The sequence below is a fragment of the Talpa occidentalis genome, unplaced genomic scaffold (assembly GCF_014898055.3).
Source record: "Talpa occidentalis isolate TD23 unplaced genomic scaffold, MPIMG_talOcc4v2.1 talOcc4.12, whole genome shotgun sequence".
NCBI classification, from domain to species: domain Eukaryota; kingdom Metazoa; phylum Chordata; class Mammalia; order Eulipotyphla; family Talpidae; genus Talpa; species Talpa occidentalis.
The window spans coordinates 9,265,404-9,283,046 of record NW_023601212.1 but is presented as its reverse complement, the minus strand read 5'-3'; the positions used below and the strand labels follow the sequence as shown (position 1 = coordinate 9,283,046).

At 56.4% G+C, this 17,643-nt stretch overlaps 1 protein-coding gene across 1 annotated transcript in view; it reads left to right on the top strand.

Moving 5' to 3' along the window:
• Positions 1–3,017: 3,017 nt before the first annotated feature.
• The window catches only part of PTPRS (protein tyrosine phosphatase receptor type S), a 69,648-nt gene continuing 55,022 nt past the window's right edge, over positions 3,018–17,643 (top strand). Inside the window, exons 1-4 of the mRNA XM_037505142.2 lie at positions 3,018–3,116; positions 9,960–10,150; positions 15,977–16,122; positions 16,670–16,811. Coding sequence (XP_037361039.1) covers positions 10,060–10,150; positions 15,977–16,122; positions 16,670–16,811 — 379 coding nt within the window. The 5' untranslated portion in view covers positions 3,018–3,116; positions 9,960–10,059. The remainder of the gene's footprint in view (positions 3,117–9,959; positions 10,151–15,976; positions 16,123–16,669; positions 16,812–17,643) is intronic.

Sequence of the window (17,643 nt, the reverse complement as noted above, 5' to 3'; positions counted from 1 at the left end):
CGCACAGCTAGAGGGTACCTGTAAATACCCGAGCCGCATCCTCTCCTTTCTCTCCCTACAGCTCCCCAGGGCTTCCACCTTCCTCCTGGTAAAAGTCCAAGTCCCCACAAGACCCCGCAGGATCTGCCTCTGTCTCTCCCCTGCTCTCCCCATCTCCCTCTCTCCCCCTCCCTCATTCTAGCCAGGAAGAGGCTTTCTCACTGTCTGTCTAATATGCCAGGCATGTCCTGCCCCAGGATCTTTGTATGTGCTGTTCCTGATGCCTGAATTGCTCCTTTGAAACATCCACACTTTAATATCTTAGCTCAAGTGTCACCTCCTCACTTCCTGGCCCTCGCCTATTTAATATGACATCCTACCCAGGAGGACCTCCCCCCACGTTGTTCATCTTGAGAGCCTTTATCACCAGCTGATCCTTGGTGTGCAGTGAGTTCCCACTTGACATCAATAGATTCTTGGAAATTGCAACTGTAAGTGAAAAAAATGTATAAAACAAAAATTCAGCAAGCCCTCAAATAACATCCTTTCTTTCAACATAGATTGGATATTATTTTGTTCTCATCACTATTATAATAAAATGATGTTGAATGAAACTTTATTGGAGGACCTGCTGTATTTTATTTGTTCCCACTGGAGTAGGAGCAGAGATCTTTGTCAGTTTTATGGTGACCTCTCTATGCCCTGCAGTCAGGCTTGGCACACAGTAGGAACTCAACAAATGTTTGTTTTAGAAAAGGGTAGCTAACAACCCCTGCTTTGTCATGAAGGTGCTGCATATTTGGCCTCTGGGGGAGAGCAGTGTTGGAGGGGGCTCTTCTGGGTGAGGGTCTGGCTATTTATTAGATATTTGCTGAAAACCTACTGTGTGCCATGCTTGTCCTGACCAATACCTAGCCCTGCCCGCCAAGGTCACACAGTCTAGTAGAGAGGTGCTCCCTGGGCCAGGCAATTAGCGTATGAGATGATCAGAGCCATTATGGAGCACCTTGTGGCTGTGCATAAGGGGCCTCCCAGCCGGAGATGCAAGAGATCTGCCCCAGATCTCTCTCCCCCGCTGAAGGGTCACCACCATCACATGGAGACAGGAGGCCCTCTCCAGGGACATATGGACAAGAGGCCCAGGGAAGGGGCAACAGGTCCTCAGCTATTATCCTCTGGCTCCTAGGTGACACAGACAGGCACTTCAGCCCTGGGTGTCCTGACCAGGTGGCTTCTTGTAGGGTGCCTGGTTTATATTACAGATGGAGAAACTGAGGCACAGAGTGTAAGGTCACATGGGTTATGTCTGGATTCAAACCCAGGTCTGCATGATCCCTCTGCCTGTCTGCAGATGCGTGCAGAGCACCCAGTACCTTCCTCTAGCAGTGTGTCCTGCTGAGCTCGGGGAGGTTATGCTGTTGATTAGAGAATACCTCCTGTGTCCCACTTCTGTGAGGCACCTACTGTGTGCCTCCCACGTATGAGACTCATGTTGGGGGGAGGAGATGTCAGACCATTCTGTGTTGGACAGTGCCTACTGTGTGCACCTGGCAGAAGGGCCAAGTGAAGAATCTACATCTAGATATTCACCAAGCACCTACAGTGCGTCCAGTGCGTGGGAGACTCCAGCCCAGGCCTCCCCAGTGCCAGGGGACCTGGGGTTATACCTTCCATTGTTCAGGGGGGAGGGAACTGGGCCACATGATGTGAAAGGTACAGATCAGCCACTGAGGAGGTGCTGAGTGCTGGGGAGGTAGGAGGTGCACCCTGTAGGGCAGCCATAGCAGTGCATGGATGGGCCACCATGGGAAATGAGTTATCTGAACCTGATCAGGGACCCTTCTGGGTTTCCACAGCTGCCGTGTCTCCCTCTCCCCCATCAAAGCCCTGCAACCTACTGGGTGCCCTTCTCTCTCGGCACTGCTTGGGGAGGGCTGTAAATTCTAGGGATTCCTTATCATTTTCGGACTCTTGGCCTGCTGTGGTCTTGTGGGTAGCAACTCGCGGCTGGACCCGAACCTTGGTTAGAATCCCTGCCTTCCTGTGCTTCAGGGAATCATTTCATTCCTCCGCTTTCCCCCGGAGCTGGTGGGTGACCATCTGCAGAAGCGCTCCTATGTGCTGGCTCAATAAATGACGGCCATGGGATTCATCCTGAGCGCTAATGGTGGAACGAGAGGCGTTCTTGCCGAGCATGGGAGCAGATGCGGGGAGCGGGCCCCTCCTGCCGAGGCCTGTGGGTCTCCCTCCGGGTTCTGCCCCTCCCTGATCGCTTCCCCAAGCTCCCAGGACCCCCTGAGCCTCCATCTTCCCCAGTCGCCTGTGGAGTTTTCAAACCCGCAACGGGCAGCCCCTCAGCTGGGATTGGCTGCCGGGGTGGGGCCGCCCCCACTTCTCCACCCTCTTCCTCCTCCCTGCCCCTCCCCGGGATCGGGTGTCTCGGGCCTGGCACGGTGGCCCCATCTGTTTCCAATCTGGCCCTGCGCTCTCCACCCCCTGCTCTGGCTTGTGGTCAGGATAGGGGCCTTTGCCACGGTGTCCCCCATTCATCGCCCGGACCCCAGCGAACTCCCAGGGGAGGGAGGCCCCTTTGTCGCGCCCCTCCCCCATCTCTGGGTCTCTGGGTGCAGGGGGCGCGGCCATTGCCACCTGCCCCGACTGGGAGGGGGTCTTTCGGCCCCTTCTGCGACCCCCCGTATTCGGGAGTGTTTGGGGAGCCCTCTGCTGCTCTGCAGCATCCACCCCTTCATCCGTTACCATGGCCACAGTCTGCGCTTGGAAGGGAAGAGGGAGCAGGGTAGGGCCTCGTTCGGGGCGCAGACTTCCAAGGGGGGAGGGTCACGCCCCTTAGGGATCTGCCCCATTTGTGCATGTGGAAGGGGCACAGCCCCTCCGAAGCCTCCCCACCCCCTGCATCCCCAAGGACGCTGCCCGCCCCCCAGATGGGGCTCCCCACGGGCTTCCCCCGCCCCACTTCCGGCCGGGGCCCCGCCCCCGCCCCGCCCCCGGCCGCCCCGGGTCGAGCTGCTGGGCCGGGCCGCTCCCGAGCCCTCGCTTTCCCGCTGCGCCGGGACGGCGCTTCCCAGCAGGAGCTGCGCTGGACCCGCCGGTCTCCCACCCGGTCTCCAAGCCGCGGGGTGAGTGCGCCCCGATCCCCTTCCAGCCCGAGTCCCAGGCCGCCCTGGGCTTTGCCCCCCTCTGTGCCCCTTCTCACTGTTCCTGGGAGGGGGACCCTTGCGGTTTCCCCCCACCCCCCGCCCCACGCGGACGCCCCAGCTGCCCTCCAGGGGCAGCTCAGATCGCCGCTGCCTTGGGCTCCCGCCGTCCGAGCAGGCTGGCTGCTGGCACTTTGGAAAACTCCAGACCGTTATGCTCCGAGGGGTCCCCTCCCCCGCCTGGCCCCCAGCCGACCTCCCCCTCTCGGAGGCGGAGCCAGGCTCGGGCTGCTTCTGCTGCCCCTCCTGGATGCGCTGATGGGGGCTCCGGCGTTCTGGCACCTTCCCCGGGCCCAGCCGCAGACCAGGCGAGGCGGCAGAACCATGGGTGGTGGGTGGAGTGGAGATAGGCGGCTTGGATCCCTGCCTTGATCCACCCCCAAACTCACGGAAAGTTTCCCTTTTTCCATTTGTCCCTGTGTTCCTGGGACCCGTGGACTCAGGTTGATGTGGCTCCTGGGGTCTTTAATAAACTGGGTGGGTTGGGACAAGAATATCTGCACCCGCTTTCCACTTCACGTTCCTGCCCCTCAGCTCCATGCCTTTGCAGCCCCATTGTCATCCAAGGAACCCGTGCCTCAGCACCCCTATTATTGCCTGGGGTCTTGCTTCCCAGAATTCCTTTCTAGAGTCCTGGGTGACACCAGAGGGACTTTATGCCAACTCCCAGAGGACACCCCCCTCTAAGCCATGCCTGCCCCTTCTTGGACCTCATCTCCAGCCCTTAAGCGTTGAACAGATTCCCAGAACAGATGTAAGCTGCTGTTGGAGTCTGCCTGTGGCCACCCCCTTTGCCTGTGGTGTCCCCCGCTGACCTTAGTTTCCCCCTCTGAAGTAGATGTGACCACAAGAAGGATGTGGGCAAAGTGCCGAGTGGGGTCAGGCATGCAGTAGGTATCCAGTATATGCACATTCCTGGGGTGGGGGAAAGGCCCATCATGGGAGCAGAGGGTGCTAGGGAGCTCAGAGGGTCATCCGAGAGGACTTCCTGAGGAAGTGACAGCCCAGCAGAGTCCTTTGATTGAGAGCTGAAGTTTGATGGGGAAAGAGGGAAAGTGCTGAATGGAAGGAGCACTGTGTACTGCGATCCCAGGCAAGCCAGAGGGCAAAGAGTCGGGGCTCAGACAGGATACGTGTGACTCTAGGGGTGCAACACAATGCAGCCAGCAGTTCCGGAGGCTGAAGTTACGCGTCTGGATTTTAATGGACATTAATGGGAACCATGAAAGGTTTTTATTTTGGCGGCGGGGCGGCGGGGGGGGGGGGGGGGGCAGAGTTGGACATAGCCACGCCCAGCCCCAGGATGGGAGGCCACAGCTGGGCTGTGGAAGGGACCCCGGGGTGAAGGGAACAGTTCCGAGGGGATCAGGAACAACCTGGCGTGGGGGAAACGTGGCTGCAGCTTGAAGGATGAGCTGACAACTGGGCCTGTAGGGGAGAGAGGTACCTGGTAAGGGGGCCTGTGTTAAGAAAGCCTTGGAGCACTGGCACAGAACAGTGCACGTGGGAACTGCGGGAACCTGTGGGAAGAGGCAGCAGGAGGGCCCAGGGTCAGAATGCGGAGCAGGGGAGCTGGGAGCGATGGTAGGTGTGACTCGAGCTGGGGTGCAACCCAAATCTGGGCAATACAGATTCCTCCATGAAGCTGACCTAGGGCACAAGCTGGCAGGGCCAAGTCTGGAGCCTGGAAACCAAGGAGTGTGAACTCTGGGCTGTATTGAAAACTATTTTCTGACCTTGAACCCCAGCCCAGCCCCTCCACAGTGAAGAATAGCACTTCCTCTCCAGGCCTCAGTTTCCTCATCTGTCGAACAGAAGGAAACACAAGAGGGTCATCAGTGGGCATTACTCATTCCTCACTGGCCCGAGACTGGCTCTCCATCCACCCCACCTGTCCATTCCTGGCCTTAGGGACCTTTGGGAACAGCACCCAGTAGAGATTGGTAGTCAATTAAAAGCAACTCCCTGCCCCAGTCCAAGCACGTTCCGGGAAAGATGGCAGGGCCAGCCCCACCCGGCCCTGCCCTAGCCCATTTCCTGGTGGAGGGACCTCAAGGCCCCAGGAGGGAGAGGGGATTAGCCAGAGCCACTGCGCTCACCAGTGACCAGGGCTTGAGCTCAGACCCTGCTTGACACTTGGGGACACAGTAATCCAAGGAAACTAGATCTGGGGTTCTGCCCTCCAGAAGCTCTGAGGCTGTGAAAATGGGGTTCAAAGCAGCAGTATAGTCTGGGCCCAGAAGGAAGGCAGTGGGGCAGGAGAGGTGTGTGTGAGGTTGTACCGTTGGGAGCCTTGTCCTAAGCCCAACCAACCAGTGAAGTCAACCTTACCTTCCCCTGCCCTGGGGCCATGAAACGCCCCTGAGGGTCGATGAGCCTCTAGACCCCCCTCCCAGGACAGGACCGACCCTGAGTCAGGGGACAGGGAGCGACACCCCTGCCTACTTAATCAAAGGACCCTGCCTCGTGCTGGTGACACAGAGCCTGTTTGCTGCCCAGTCCTGGCTCATAATCACCCCTTTATGCTCTCTGCACCGCGTGGGTACACAAGGCTGGTTCCAAGATCACGTGCCCCCCTCCTGGCGCCCAGCTGGAATGGGTGGCCACTTGCTCCTCATCAGCACTGCCTAAGAACCCTCAGAGACCACCCAGCAGGGTGTACTGGGGCCCAGGGAGGGTCATTCTCTTTCTTGAGATCACACAGTGACCCAGGAAGGACATAGCCATGTGATTTAGCATGAGCTCTGGACCCTGCAAGGGGCCTTGGGAAGTCCCCCTCCTCGGTGAGTCTCAGTTTCCTCATTTGTGAAAGACGGGTGCTTCCCTGTGGTGGACTACCAAGAGGTATGGAGGAAGCCCTTGGCAGGTGGCTGAGCAGGGTGGGCAGGGAGCCTCCCTGGGCCTGGGCTCCAGGTCTGGAGCTGCTTCCCTCTGCCCTTCCTCCCCCATGCCTGTCTCATCTGCTGCCCAAGTTATTTCCCGCAACTCCCCTAAGTGACTGTTCCCTTCTTAATGGCCACACCTTAGGCAGCCCTCATGCACCTGCCTGAGTTTCCCCATCTTGACAGTAATAGGGCTGATGGGCTGGTGATCGGGCTGCTTTACTGCTAGAGGGGCAGAGAGGAGGCTTGACCTGATGCCACATCTTTCTCTGTACCAGTCTCTCCCCCTCTCCCTCCCGGGACCTCTAGGCATTTCTTCTTGCCCTTCCTCATGCCGTTCCTGGTGCAGAGATACCTCCCCGCCTTCCCTTCACTCTTTCATTCTCAGCCAAATAATAACATGTCTGGAAACAGATATCCAGGCAGCAGGCTCCGCGCATGCAAAGGCAGGGGGGCAGGACTGGGCCTGGCGTATTGGAAGAACGGTGACAGGCTGACTGAGGAATGGAAAGAGGAAGAAAATGAAGGCAGAGAAGGGAGGAGCACCGTGGGGAGGACGTGGGCTTGCCCCCCAGGGAGGTGGTAGCCCTGGAGGGCTGTGGGCAGGGACTGGGCAGGACCTGACTGGGGGGCTCACAAGCACCCTCTCATGGCTGCTTTGGGGAGAACGGATGGCGGGGGGCAAGGGCGGGAGGTAACAGCATTCGTCCAGGTGAGCAAAGGTGGGGCTGGACCAGGTAGAGGCCAATTCAGTATGTATTTTGAAGGCAGAGCTGACAGGACTTGTTTGCATTCTCTCCTGACTCCTTGCAGGAACCACCCCCACGGTGTTTTCCAGGAGTGGGGGGTGGCAGGAAGGTCACGGACTTTGCAGGGTCCAACCTCTGTCATAGGAAGGATGGGGCCTAAAACTCGCTAGAACGGACCTTCCATGGTAATGTCTCACGGTATCTGACTCTCCTCTCCTGGGTGAGTCTATCCTGTGCCTCCCACCCCCATTAGCTGCCCCCTTATCCAGGCCTCAGTGCCCCCATTGCTTTGCCCCATCCCGACCAGCTGCAGCGGGGGGCTTGGGAAAGTTGGTAGCTTGTGGCGAGGCCCGCTGTACCTGAACCAGCCCTGTCCTGCCCAGACACTGGGAGGTGTGGGAAGGAAGCAGGGGTGCTTAGAAGAGAGCTGGCCCTGGCTTGCTTGGGACACGTTGAGTGGGGGAGGCAGCTGTGGCCAGGGACCTCCTGGGCACAGGCAGCCCCTGGCCACGTAAGCCAGTATTCTAGGCCAGGAGACTCAGGCTGGAGCAGGGAGTCACCCCCTGGGGTTCCTGGTAGAGTGGTACGTCTGAGTTTGACTCCCTCTGGGCTGTCACCCCACTGTGCTACCTCAGTTTCCCCACAAGCTCTCTGAGGGTCTGCCTAGTTGATCCAAGAGGTTTGGGTCACGGCCTGTCTTCCCAAATGTGGCCAAGCAGATGTCCGCCTGGGTGGGGCCAGCTGCTGTGGTCGCCCTGGCCCCGGCTGGCCAGGGGCTGTTTTTCCCAGCTGGCGTCTGCCTTCCTCAGTGGCTACTTTTGCTCTGAAGGAGCCTGTGGTGGGGGCCAGAGTAAGGAGCTTTACTCCAGGCTCCCTGGTCCCTGACTGCTTGTGTGTCTGTTGTCTGATGGCGTGTGTCTGTCTGCAAGTGCAGACAGTGCACAGGGCGGGGGTTCTGACTGCAGGTTGTGTGTATTGTCTGGCATGTGCAAGAGTGTGTGACTGACTGCCTGGCCTTTCTCCCTTGCCTGGGCTCTGCCATCCTCGCTCCTGTGCAGACATCGAGTCTGTGGTCGGAGTGTGCATTACCTGGGCCCTGTGGACCCGGAGCTCAGCTGTGTGCTGTGCTGCCTGGCCGGCCTCTAGACATGGGTCTTGCCTGGCTGTGCACCTGTGGGCTTTGTGTGAACCTGCGGGCGTGTCTTGTCTGAGTGCAGTCGTGGTTTGACTGTGTAAGTATATTGTCTGCTCTGTCACGACCCTCTGTGTGTACAGTCACGCGTCCCTTAGTGACTGGGACGAGTTCAGAGAAGTGTGTCATCCAGGGGTGTGTCACTGTGCAGGTGTTACAGAGTGTAACCTTGCCTGGGTTCTGACTGTGCAGGTTGTGTGTATTGGCCATCTAATGGCCAGCCGCCTGCACACCTACCCTTCACACACCCAGCCTCTTGCACACCCAGCCTCCGTGGCACAGCCTCTGCAGGCCCACGTTGATTAAAACGCATGACTGAATATTTCTATTGACTCTGTCCGTGTGTCTGAGGTCAGCTGTTGTGCATGTGCTCTGACTGTGTGCAAGTTGTATTTGTCTGACTGCGCGTGGGCCGATCTCCGTCGCTTGACTGTGTGAGTACACACACAGTGATGGTGTCTGGTGTCCGTTTGTCTGTGGTGTGTCTGGGTCTGTCTATGGTGTGGCTGTGGCCTGTGTGCCAGTCTCCTTCTCTGTGCCTGGTCTGACTGTGTGCATGTTAAGCTCCCCCGCCACCCCCCGCCCCGTCCAGGCTCCTGCCCTTCACTGGGGCCATGACCTGGCCCCACCAACCTAGCCTTGCCCTGGGGCCGGGCTGGGCGAGGTGACCACAGCTGGGTATTTTGGGAGGCACAATCACAGGGGCTGTCTCGTCATTATGTGGCACCAGTCCCTGTGGTCACGGCTGGACCCGCCCCGGGGCGCAGCCTGGGGTGGGTGCAGGGCTGACCCTTTCTCACCCTGGGCCTCTCTCAGTCCCTTCCTGGCCCTCTGTCCTGGTCCTGGACGAAGTGGCAATTGAGGGGGGGACTGGCCCGGAGTTTGGTCCCTGTAATGAGGGACCCTTCTGCCTCGGAAGAGCTTAGATTCTTGTGGGGAAGCAGACGCTGAATGATTAGCGTTATGTTAATTTGCAAACTGGGATAGACACCGTGGAGGACCGCCTTAGGCTTTTCTGAGATTGTGGGTGTGGAGTGGGGCTTGGGGGCTTCACCTTCAAGGGGCAGCGAGGGCTTCCTGAGGAAGTGACCGTGGAGCTGAGACCTGGCATGTGGCCGTGGGGCTCAGCCGTGCCAGTAGAGGGCACTGCCAGGACACAGCCTTGGAGGGAGGACTCCCTCAGCCTGCATGGCTGCACCTCGAGTCTCAGAGAGGAGCACCTGCTGTCGTGGCTTCTCTGGAGGTGACAGGGGCTGTGGGAGATGTTAAAGCAGGCCCAGGGATGGGGTGCGGGGCTGGGGGGATCTAACTGGTAGCCAAATGGGACTGGATTTAGGGATTGTTGGCAGTGTCATCTGGACAAGTATTGGCCATAAGGGGAGAAATTGGTACTCAGAGCACCCCTGGAGCTGGTACGCAACCCCAGTGTGGGACTTGGGTGCCAGGGTTCTCACAGTCCACGTGTACTGCTCCCTCAGGACCCCACAAGCCAGACACTTATTTCCCATGGTTCTGGAGGGTGAGGTCCAGGATCAAGGCCTGGGCAGGGTCGGTGTGTGATGAGGGCGCTCTTCCTGTTCACAGACGCCCTGCTGTGTCTTCACGGGGCCACAGGGCTGAGGGCGCTCTGGGGTCCCTTCTATTTAGGACACAAATCCCATTGGTGAGAGCCTCACCCTGCCCTCACGATGTTACATGAATCAACATGAATTTTGGGGAGACACGAATATTCTGTCTGTAGCAGGGACTCGACACTTCCTTCCCATCACATCACCTCCCCTGTTGTCCTGTCACCCTGTCTCCCCTGAACCCGTTGTCCTCTTGCCTTCTCTCCCCTAAGCCCATGACTCTCCACCCCCAACTCTCTGCCCTCTCTGCTTCCCCGCTTCCCCCCTTCCCTAGCTGCTCCTCTCCCCATCACAGCCCTCTGTTGTCTCTGCAGACGCTGCCCGTCTGACGCTCTGCCTGAGGCCTGTCTGTGAGGGACCGGGGGGCCACCCCCCTCCAGGGAGGAGGCCAGAGGCTGCAGGTTCCCGCCAAGCATGGCGCCTGCCTGGGGCCCTGGTGTGGCGTCTGTGGTTGGTCCCGTGGGCTTCCTCGTGGTCCTGCTGGTCGGAGGCTGCGCGGCAGAAGGTAAGAACTGGTGCGGGGTGTAGGGCGTCTGAGTGCCCATTTACGGGTATGTGTGCTGGGGCCTCCCCAGGGCTCTTGATTTTGCCAACCAGAGCCTCTGTGCGCCATGAGTGAGGTCGAGGAAGCATTTACAGTGCATCAGGTCCTGAGGGATTCCCGGTAAATAACAGTGATGGCATTAATAAAACAGTAACAGTAAGGATGGTGATGATGTCTGTCTCCCCAGCCAACTCTGCCTTGGCACAGACTTTATGTTTCACCCTCCTTCAGCCGCACAAAAACCTACCCCATTTCCTGCCACATTTTTCAATGAGGGTAACAGGCTTAGAGGGGACAGGGTCTTAATTTAAATAGCTAGGAATTAGCCAGAGTTCACCATTACTTAGTTGGCAGACAGACCTTCCCAAGGGAAGCTTCTTGGGAGATAGGACATTGAAGCTAGGGCTTTATGGGTGTGTAGGAGTTTGGTGATGGACAAACTAGTGGAAAGTGCTAGAGGTAAGGAGAGATTGGTGTATGGTTTAAGGAGGAAGAAGACTGCATTTCTGGCACTAACATGTTGAGAATGAGGGTCAGGCCTGACCCTAACACCAAGACACCCCTTCCTCCCCATACACACCAAGAGGCCTAAATAAGATACCACTCAGGCCCATGGGGACCCAGAGTAAAGCCCTCAGAGCAAGAAATTGGGATGCTCAGGCAGGGTTTGAATCCTAGCTCTGCTGACAACCTGCTGGGTTGAGCTAGGCTGGAGACTCAACATCTCAGCTGATTGAATGAGACTCATCCCATTTTTCATGTCCCAGTGCTCTTGTGACAAGAACATGTAATCGGCCCTTGCATACCGCTTAGCACATAATAGGCCTACAATCTTGAATTACCACAGGCAAAATAATGACTGCTGCCAGGTGAGAATATCATTCACGTAACACACCTGACATACCTGAATCATCCATTTTTTCTTGGTTTTTAGTAAATGCCTAACGCATTCAGATCAACCACCACAACCTGATGATGTAGCTGATTGGTGCTACCATCTTCCCCTTTGTATAGATGGGGAAACTAAGGCACAGTAAGCTTATGTCATAGCCAGGAGGTGGCTAGGTTGAGATTTGAACAGAGGCCAGGTTCCTGACCACTGTGTCACACCACCTCCAGGCCAGCAGCCAGGCATGACTGGGTCCTGTCACCCCCAGGCCTGTGTCTTCCTGGACTTGGTTCCCACAGTGGGAATGGTGGGCCAAAGGTACTCAGCATCCTCACTTTTTCATTCATTTATTAGCACAAGTCTGTCTCTCCCCTTTGGCACAGCTGACATCGGGGACCAGGTCCTTCTCTGTGGGAGACCTGCCTGGGCACTGGGGTGCTGAGCAGCATCCATGGTCCCACCTGCTCGGTGCCAGGAGCGCCGCCAGTTGTGACAACCACAGGTGTCCCCAGGCAAAAATGGCTCAGCCCAGATGAGAACCTCTGATTTACCTTCACTGGCTGAATAAATAATTTATTTTACTACTTTGACATCTTGCTCCTATGATAATTGCCAGTCTGGGTATGATGAAGCCAGGATTTCCCCCATTTACAGGTGTTGGAGAAACTAAAGCTACACAGTAGCCATTGTGATGAGGGAGTGTTGATCATGGAGTCTGGAGACTGCCCTGGTGTGGGTTCAAATTCTGGCTTTGTTGAGTAACCACAGGTAGATCTGTAGATCTGTGTCCTCTTTTACCCAGTGGGTTTTTAGTAAGAACCTACTGTATGCCAGGCACTGGTTTATGCACCTAGAACAAAACAAACATTCCACTGGCAATGGAGCTAGGCTGATAATTTAGTGTGTTGGATGTGAACATGCCAGGGAGCAAGATGAGTAGGAGGGGAGATACAGGTGGGAGGGGAGCGCTAGGGGCTGCATTATAAATGGACAGGAGGAAGTCAGGTAAAGTTGCAACAAGGAGGTGGCATCTGAACAGAGACCTAAAGATATCTGGGGGAAACATGTTCCAAGCAGAGAGCACAGCACATGCAAAGGTCCTGAGGCAGGACTATGCCTGGCATGTTGGAAGAACAGTGAGGAGGCCTGTGTGACTATAGCAGTGAGTGAGGGGAGGGGAGGGGGCAGGTTTTACAAGGCCTTGTGGGCACTGGGAGCTCTTGGGCTTTTTATCTGTAGGGATGTGGGTGGAGGAGGAGGCATGGGTCCTGGCTTGGGTGCTCACAGGTACCCTCTGGTGGCTGCTATAGGAAGGACAGACTGATGGGGTTGGGGGGGACCAGAGCAGAGGGGACCAGGCTTGTCCCAGTGGACAGAGAGGGGTGTGACTCAGGATATCAGCACTTGGTATATAGTGGGAGCCTGTTTAGTGGGTGCTCCCTCCATGAGTTCTGTACTGACTTTGTTACTTTGGGGCTGGAAGTGAACCCAGCTCTCCATCTGCATGGGTAGAATTTTGACCCTGTTGGTGGGTCTGTCTAGCAGAAACTGTCGTCTGGAGGGAATCTGGGGAGCCAAGGCACTGTGATATGCACTGCCAGGTTCAAGGAGTGGCCCAGGTCCTCAGGGAGTCATTTGGGGCGGGGAGTGTCCAGCCTCAGCAAGCCCAGCAGGCGCCTGAAAACCTAACCAGCACCAAAAGGAGCAATTTCTGCTCCAGAAATGTTCTCTTATCCTTTGGGGCCTTCCCAGGATGCTGTGGGGCCGACCCAGGCGGGGTTGGAGGGAATGGGTGGGTGGGTCTCTGGCTTTGGCAACAGATTCTTCTCTGCAGAATCTGAAATGGAAAAAGAGAAATTGGGCCAAGCCCTTCCGGCCTTCAAGCTGGTGGTTGGCATCGCCACTCTGAACCTCCAAGTCTCTTTATATAAGATACAGGGATACTTGGGGTGCTCTCCGTTAGTGAAGACCTACAACCTTATTTACTGAGCCGGCTGCTTGCAGAGCTTGGAATCCCAGCTGTGCGCATCATGAGCCGGCTGACCTGGTCTGCTCACGGCCCCTTCCCAGCTTGTTGCTGCTCTGAGGCATGGACGTGAGGCTGTGCAGAGTCTCACCAGCCCCAGCACAAAGCATTTGCTTGTTACATGCTCCGGCCATACCCCAATGTGTCTGTCTTGTACTGGAGGCCCCTCGGCAAGAGGAGAGGGAGAGGCAAGTGAGAGAACCTGAGTGGCCACAAGGAATTTTCTGATGGGGGATGCAGCAGGCACAACAACCTTCTGGAGGGGTTGGATCTCAGAACTGCTTGGAGATAGGCTGAGAAGGCGTCTGCCTTGCAGATGGGAGCCCAGGGTCAAGTGGGCAGCTTCATCAGGGCATCAGGCCAAAACGCCATTTTCTCAAAGGTCATCAGACATCAAAGGAGCAGTTATGTGGGGTCCCAGCGGTTACGCCCCGTGCCCACCTTGTGAGTGATGGGGCAGTTACTTCAGCCAAGCATGATCAGGACAGTGGTGAGAGGTGCCAAGGCAGTGGTGGGAACAGAGGGTCTTCTGGCCCTGCCTGCAGTAATCTGAGGCTACTCCCCAGGCAAGACACTGGTCCAGCTGAGGTTGGAGCTGCCAGATGAGGGAAGGAAAAGGGAAGTCCAGGAGGAAGGAAAAACACAGGCTCCCGCTGTGTCTCAATCCTGGATTGGCGGTTGCTTGGGGTGTGTCCCCCACTAGCTGGATGCCTTCTGCTATCCACAGCCAGCTCTGCCCTTCCTTCCAGCTCCTCCTGAGGGAAGATTTTCCCAGAAGTAAGGTTCCTGACCCAGCCACAGTGACTTTCCCTTGGGACCTTGGCTGGAGACGCAGATGGCCTGGGTCACCACTTCTGAGGCTCTGAAGAGGGCCGGCCCCGGCATCAGAGCCAGAGAGCAGGGCTTAGCCCAGAGCCCAACATGAAGCAAAGCATCTAAATCAGGCTGCAGGCCAGGAGTTGATAGTAGCACAAAATATGGACTTGGAGATGGAGAGTCGGGCTTAAAATTCCAGTGTTGTCGCTTCTGAACTGTGTTACTTCATGCAAGGTTGTTAATCTTCCTGAATCTGTACAATCCCACCTGTATAATGGGATCAGTAGTCACAGGATACACTAGGGCTGAGTAAGGCCCCACATACCTACATAGAGTGGCTTTATTGATTTTCATGAGAGATGGTCATATCACTGGGAGTAGATCCTTGTATGGGAGGTGACACCAGTCAGGCAACTAGATGAGGACTCTTTCATTCAAAGCCCAGCCTGCCGTAGGTGGGAGAAACAGACCTGTGGGTACACAGACTTGGAACCTGAGGCCTTCAGCTTCTCAGAGCTTCCAAGCTGCCAGAGCTTTCCAGGTCAACCTGCACTAACCTTGGAGGCTCAGAGGCCCAGGGTTCCCCAAGCTTGAGTTGTTCACGTCAGATACCAAACTTTTACTTAATATTTTCTTTAATCAGCTCACCTTTTTGTCACTTTAATTTTAACTTATCTTTAAATACAGTCATGCATTGATGAGGCATGCATTAATGATGAGGATCCATTCTAAGAAATGCATGATTAAGTGAATTTGTCATCAGGTTAACGTCACGGAGTGTAATGACACAAACCTAGATGGTACATCCCATGACATACCTAGACTTGATGGTGGAGCCTATGAGGACCCCTGGCATGTATGTGGTGCCTCATTGACCAAAACATTGTTCAGTGATGCATGACTTGTTCACTTAAAAGGTGTCCTGCTTCCTTTTTACAGCTATGTAGTATTCCACCTGGTATATTCATTTAATCGATCTCTTATTATTGGGTAGGCAGTTTGTTTCCTGAGGGACCTTGTAAGTATGTTACAACCTTTGAGTCTGTTGGTTTAAAAAAAAAAAAAAAAAGCCTCAGAAGTAACTGAATTCATTTTCTGGGATACATTGTAGCATTACAGTGAATGGAAACCCAATATCCCTTTGGGTGATTCAAAGGTTACTGTGTAAAGTCAATAAATAGAAAACAATGGTGATAAATTCACTGGATATTGTAGTCTGCCTCAGGTGTTCGGACACAGCTCCCATTAGAGATGTTCTTGGAGAGATGGAATACACCAGATCATGGGCACGAGCTGCCCCAGTTCAAACCCCAGCATGCAGCCACTGACTAGCTTGCCCATGAAGGCGTGCCTTGCCTGTTCTGTGCCTTAGTTTTCTCAAGAGTGAAATAGGGCCACGATGGTCTTGCCCCTCACCGCTTTTGGAACCATTTGATGTTCCTGCCTGTACCCCTCTCCCCCGGCATACTCTAGGCACTCAGTAAGCACTTGCCCTAGTGGTTGTTGCTCCATAGGCTTTGGAAAACCTGATCACCCTTTCCGAGCATCTGAGTCCAGCTTGGCCCTCTTGTCTGGACACCTCGTGTGGGCAAAGATGCTAGAGCCCTGGGTCAAAATGCTGGCTCTGACCTTAGTTCTCTACTTTTCCTGCTTGGTGCCTCAGTTTCCCCAGATGTCCCACCAGCAAATTAAGCCAGGCTCTCTGTGACCACATTTCCTCCAGGGTTTGGCTGACCAAACACTGAACTTGGGGGCCTAAGACTGGAGGGTCTCCTCTTCCTCCATGGCCTGTGGCACTGGGTCTTTGTGGGTCTGCCTGTGCGAGGTTGTGTCCACATGTGAGCGTGCGTGGCTGCTGTATGCAGCAGTGGGGGTGGGGAAGGCTTCGATGGTGGCTTTTTTCTGCCTTCCCCCTTCTCTGCCCAGCTCTTTGATTGGGCCCACATGGTATCTCAGCTCAGGTTAGGGGGTAGAGGGCTTGTTTGCAGAGCCCCAAGCAGTCCTGGCCATGAACCTGGGCTCACCAGAGCCCCTTCTTTTTCTGCTCCATCCTCAGAGCCCCCCAGGTTCATTAAAGAGCCCAAGGACCAGATTGGAGTATCAGGGGGTGTCGCATCCTTTGTGTGCCAGGCTGCGGGTGATCCCAAGCCTCGGGTGACCTGGAACAAGAAGGGCAAGAAGGTCAACTCGCAGCGCTTTGAGGTGAGTCGGTACCAAGGGAGGTAGCCTAGGGCCAACACCCCTCACCCCACCCTCAAGGTGGGGCCGTGCAGCTCAGTCGTAGAAGATAGAACTAACACATGCCCCAGATGCAGCCCAGGCGGCCAACACGGGGAAGCCTGACTGGCAGCTTCTCCCACCCCTCCCTGCCACGTGGCCCCACCTGCCTGTCCAGGTAGGACCCACCTAGGCTCTCTTGCTCTGCCTCCTCATGCCCCGTGGCGTGAGGCCAGGCCCTGCCTCTTCAGTCTTCTCACTCAGACATGGTCACACACACCACTGCCGGGATTCACACCTCCGTGCCTGTGCATGTGATCACGCTCGCCCCTTTCCACCTCCCGCGTGCCTTCACACGCCCGCCACGCACACGGACGTCTGCCGCACCCACACACACAGCGCCCTTTCACTTGCCCGTCCCCAGGCCATTTTCTGCCTCCAGTGCCTTCACGCTGGGCACCCACACGCATGCAGAAGAGCTCTTCTCCCGGTCACCCAGGCCCGGGCTCACCCTGCTCTTTCTCTGCTGCAGACCATCGAGTTTGACGAGAGCGCGGGAGCCGTGCTGAGGATCCAGCCACTGCGGACACCTCGCGATGAGAACGTGTACGAGTGTGTGGCCCAGAACTCTGTCGGAGAGATCACCGTCCACGCCAAGCTCACTGTCCTCCGAGGTACTGGGCATCCTGGGGTGGGCGCCAGAGAGGTCGGGCTCTGGGTTTTGGGGACAAACGCCGAAGGGATCTGAGAAAACCTCGCTTTTGGATTTTCTCCTTGGGGGCCGCTCTTTCTCTTCTCCGGCCTGTAACACCGCTGGGGCCCAGAGCCTTGGCTGGAAGGGCTTTATCGAGCCTTGGCAGGAGAAAGTAGCATTAAGGGAATAGAGTTTCCTCGTTTGTCATCTCGGTCATGCTCTTGCAAGTTTACCCGAGACTTGTAAGATCCAACTCGCACTGGCTCAAGTAAGAAAGAGAATTGGTCTGTGCACAAGTCACGCATTGTTTAATGATGAGGGTCCGTCCTGAGAACGGCATCGCCAGGCGCTGGGTGGACATCAGGGTGGAAGGACACGCTGGACGGTGGCCGCGGCTCTGAGCTAGCCCATGGGAACCGCCGCCGCCCGGCAGGTTCGCCATGGCCGGAACGCAGCCAAGCGGCGGGACTGCAGGGAAGGTGTCCGTGGAGCAGCTCGCTCTAGGTTCACCCGGATCCAGGAGCTCGTGGGATGGTCGCAGGACTCACTCTCCTCTGGGTTTGTTTGCTTCCATATCAACTATATGCTCAGTGAGCTCCCCCCACCCCCATCAGCTCCGGACTCCTGGCCCCCACCCAAAAGAGAGGCCCGCGAGCCACAGGACTGCTGTTCGCTGGCCCAGTGTAGGCATCCCTGAGCTGGCATCAGGACAGGGGGGCACATACTCTGACTGTCAGAGTCCTCCCTGGAGTCAGGGGTGGGTCAGCCCATGTAGATGGGGTTAGTCAGAGGCTCGTCCACCAAAGGAACAG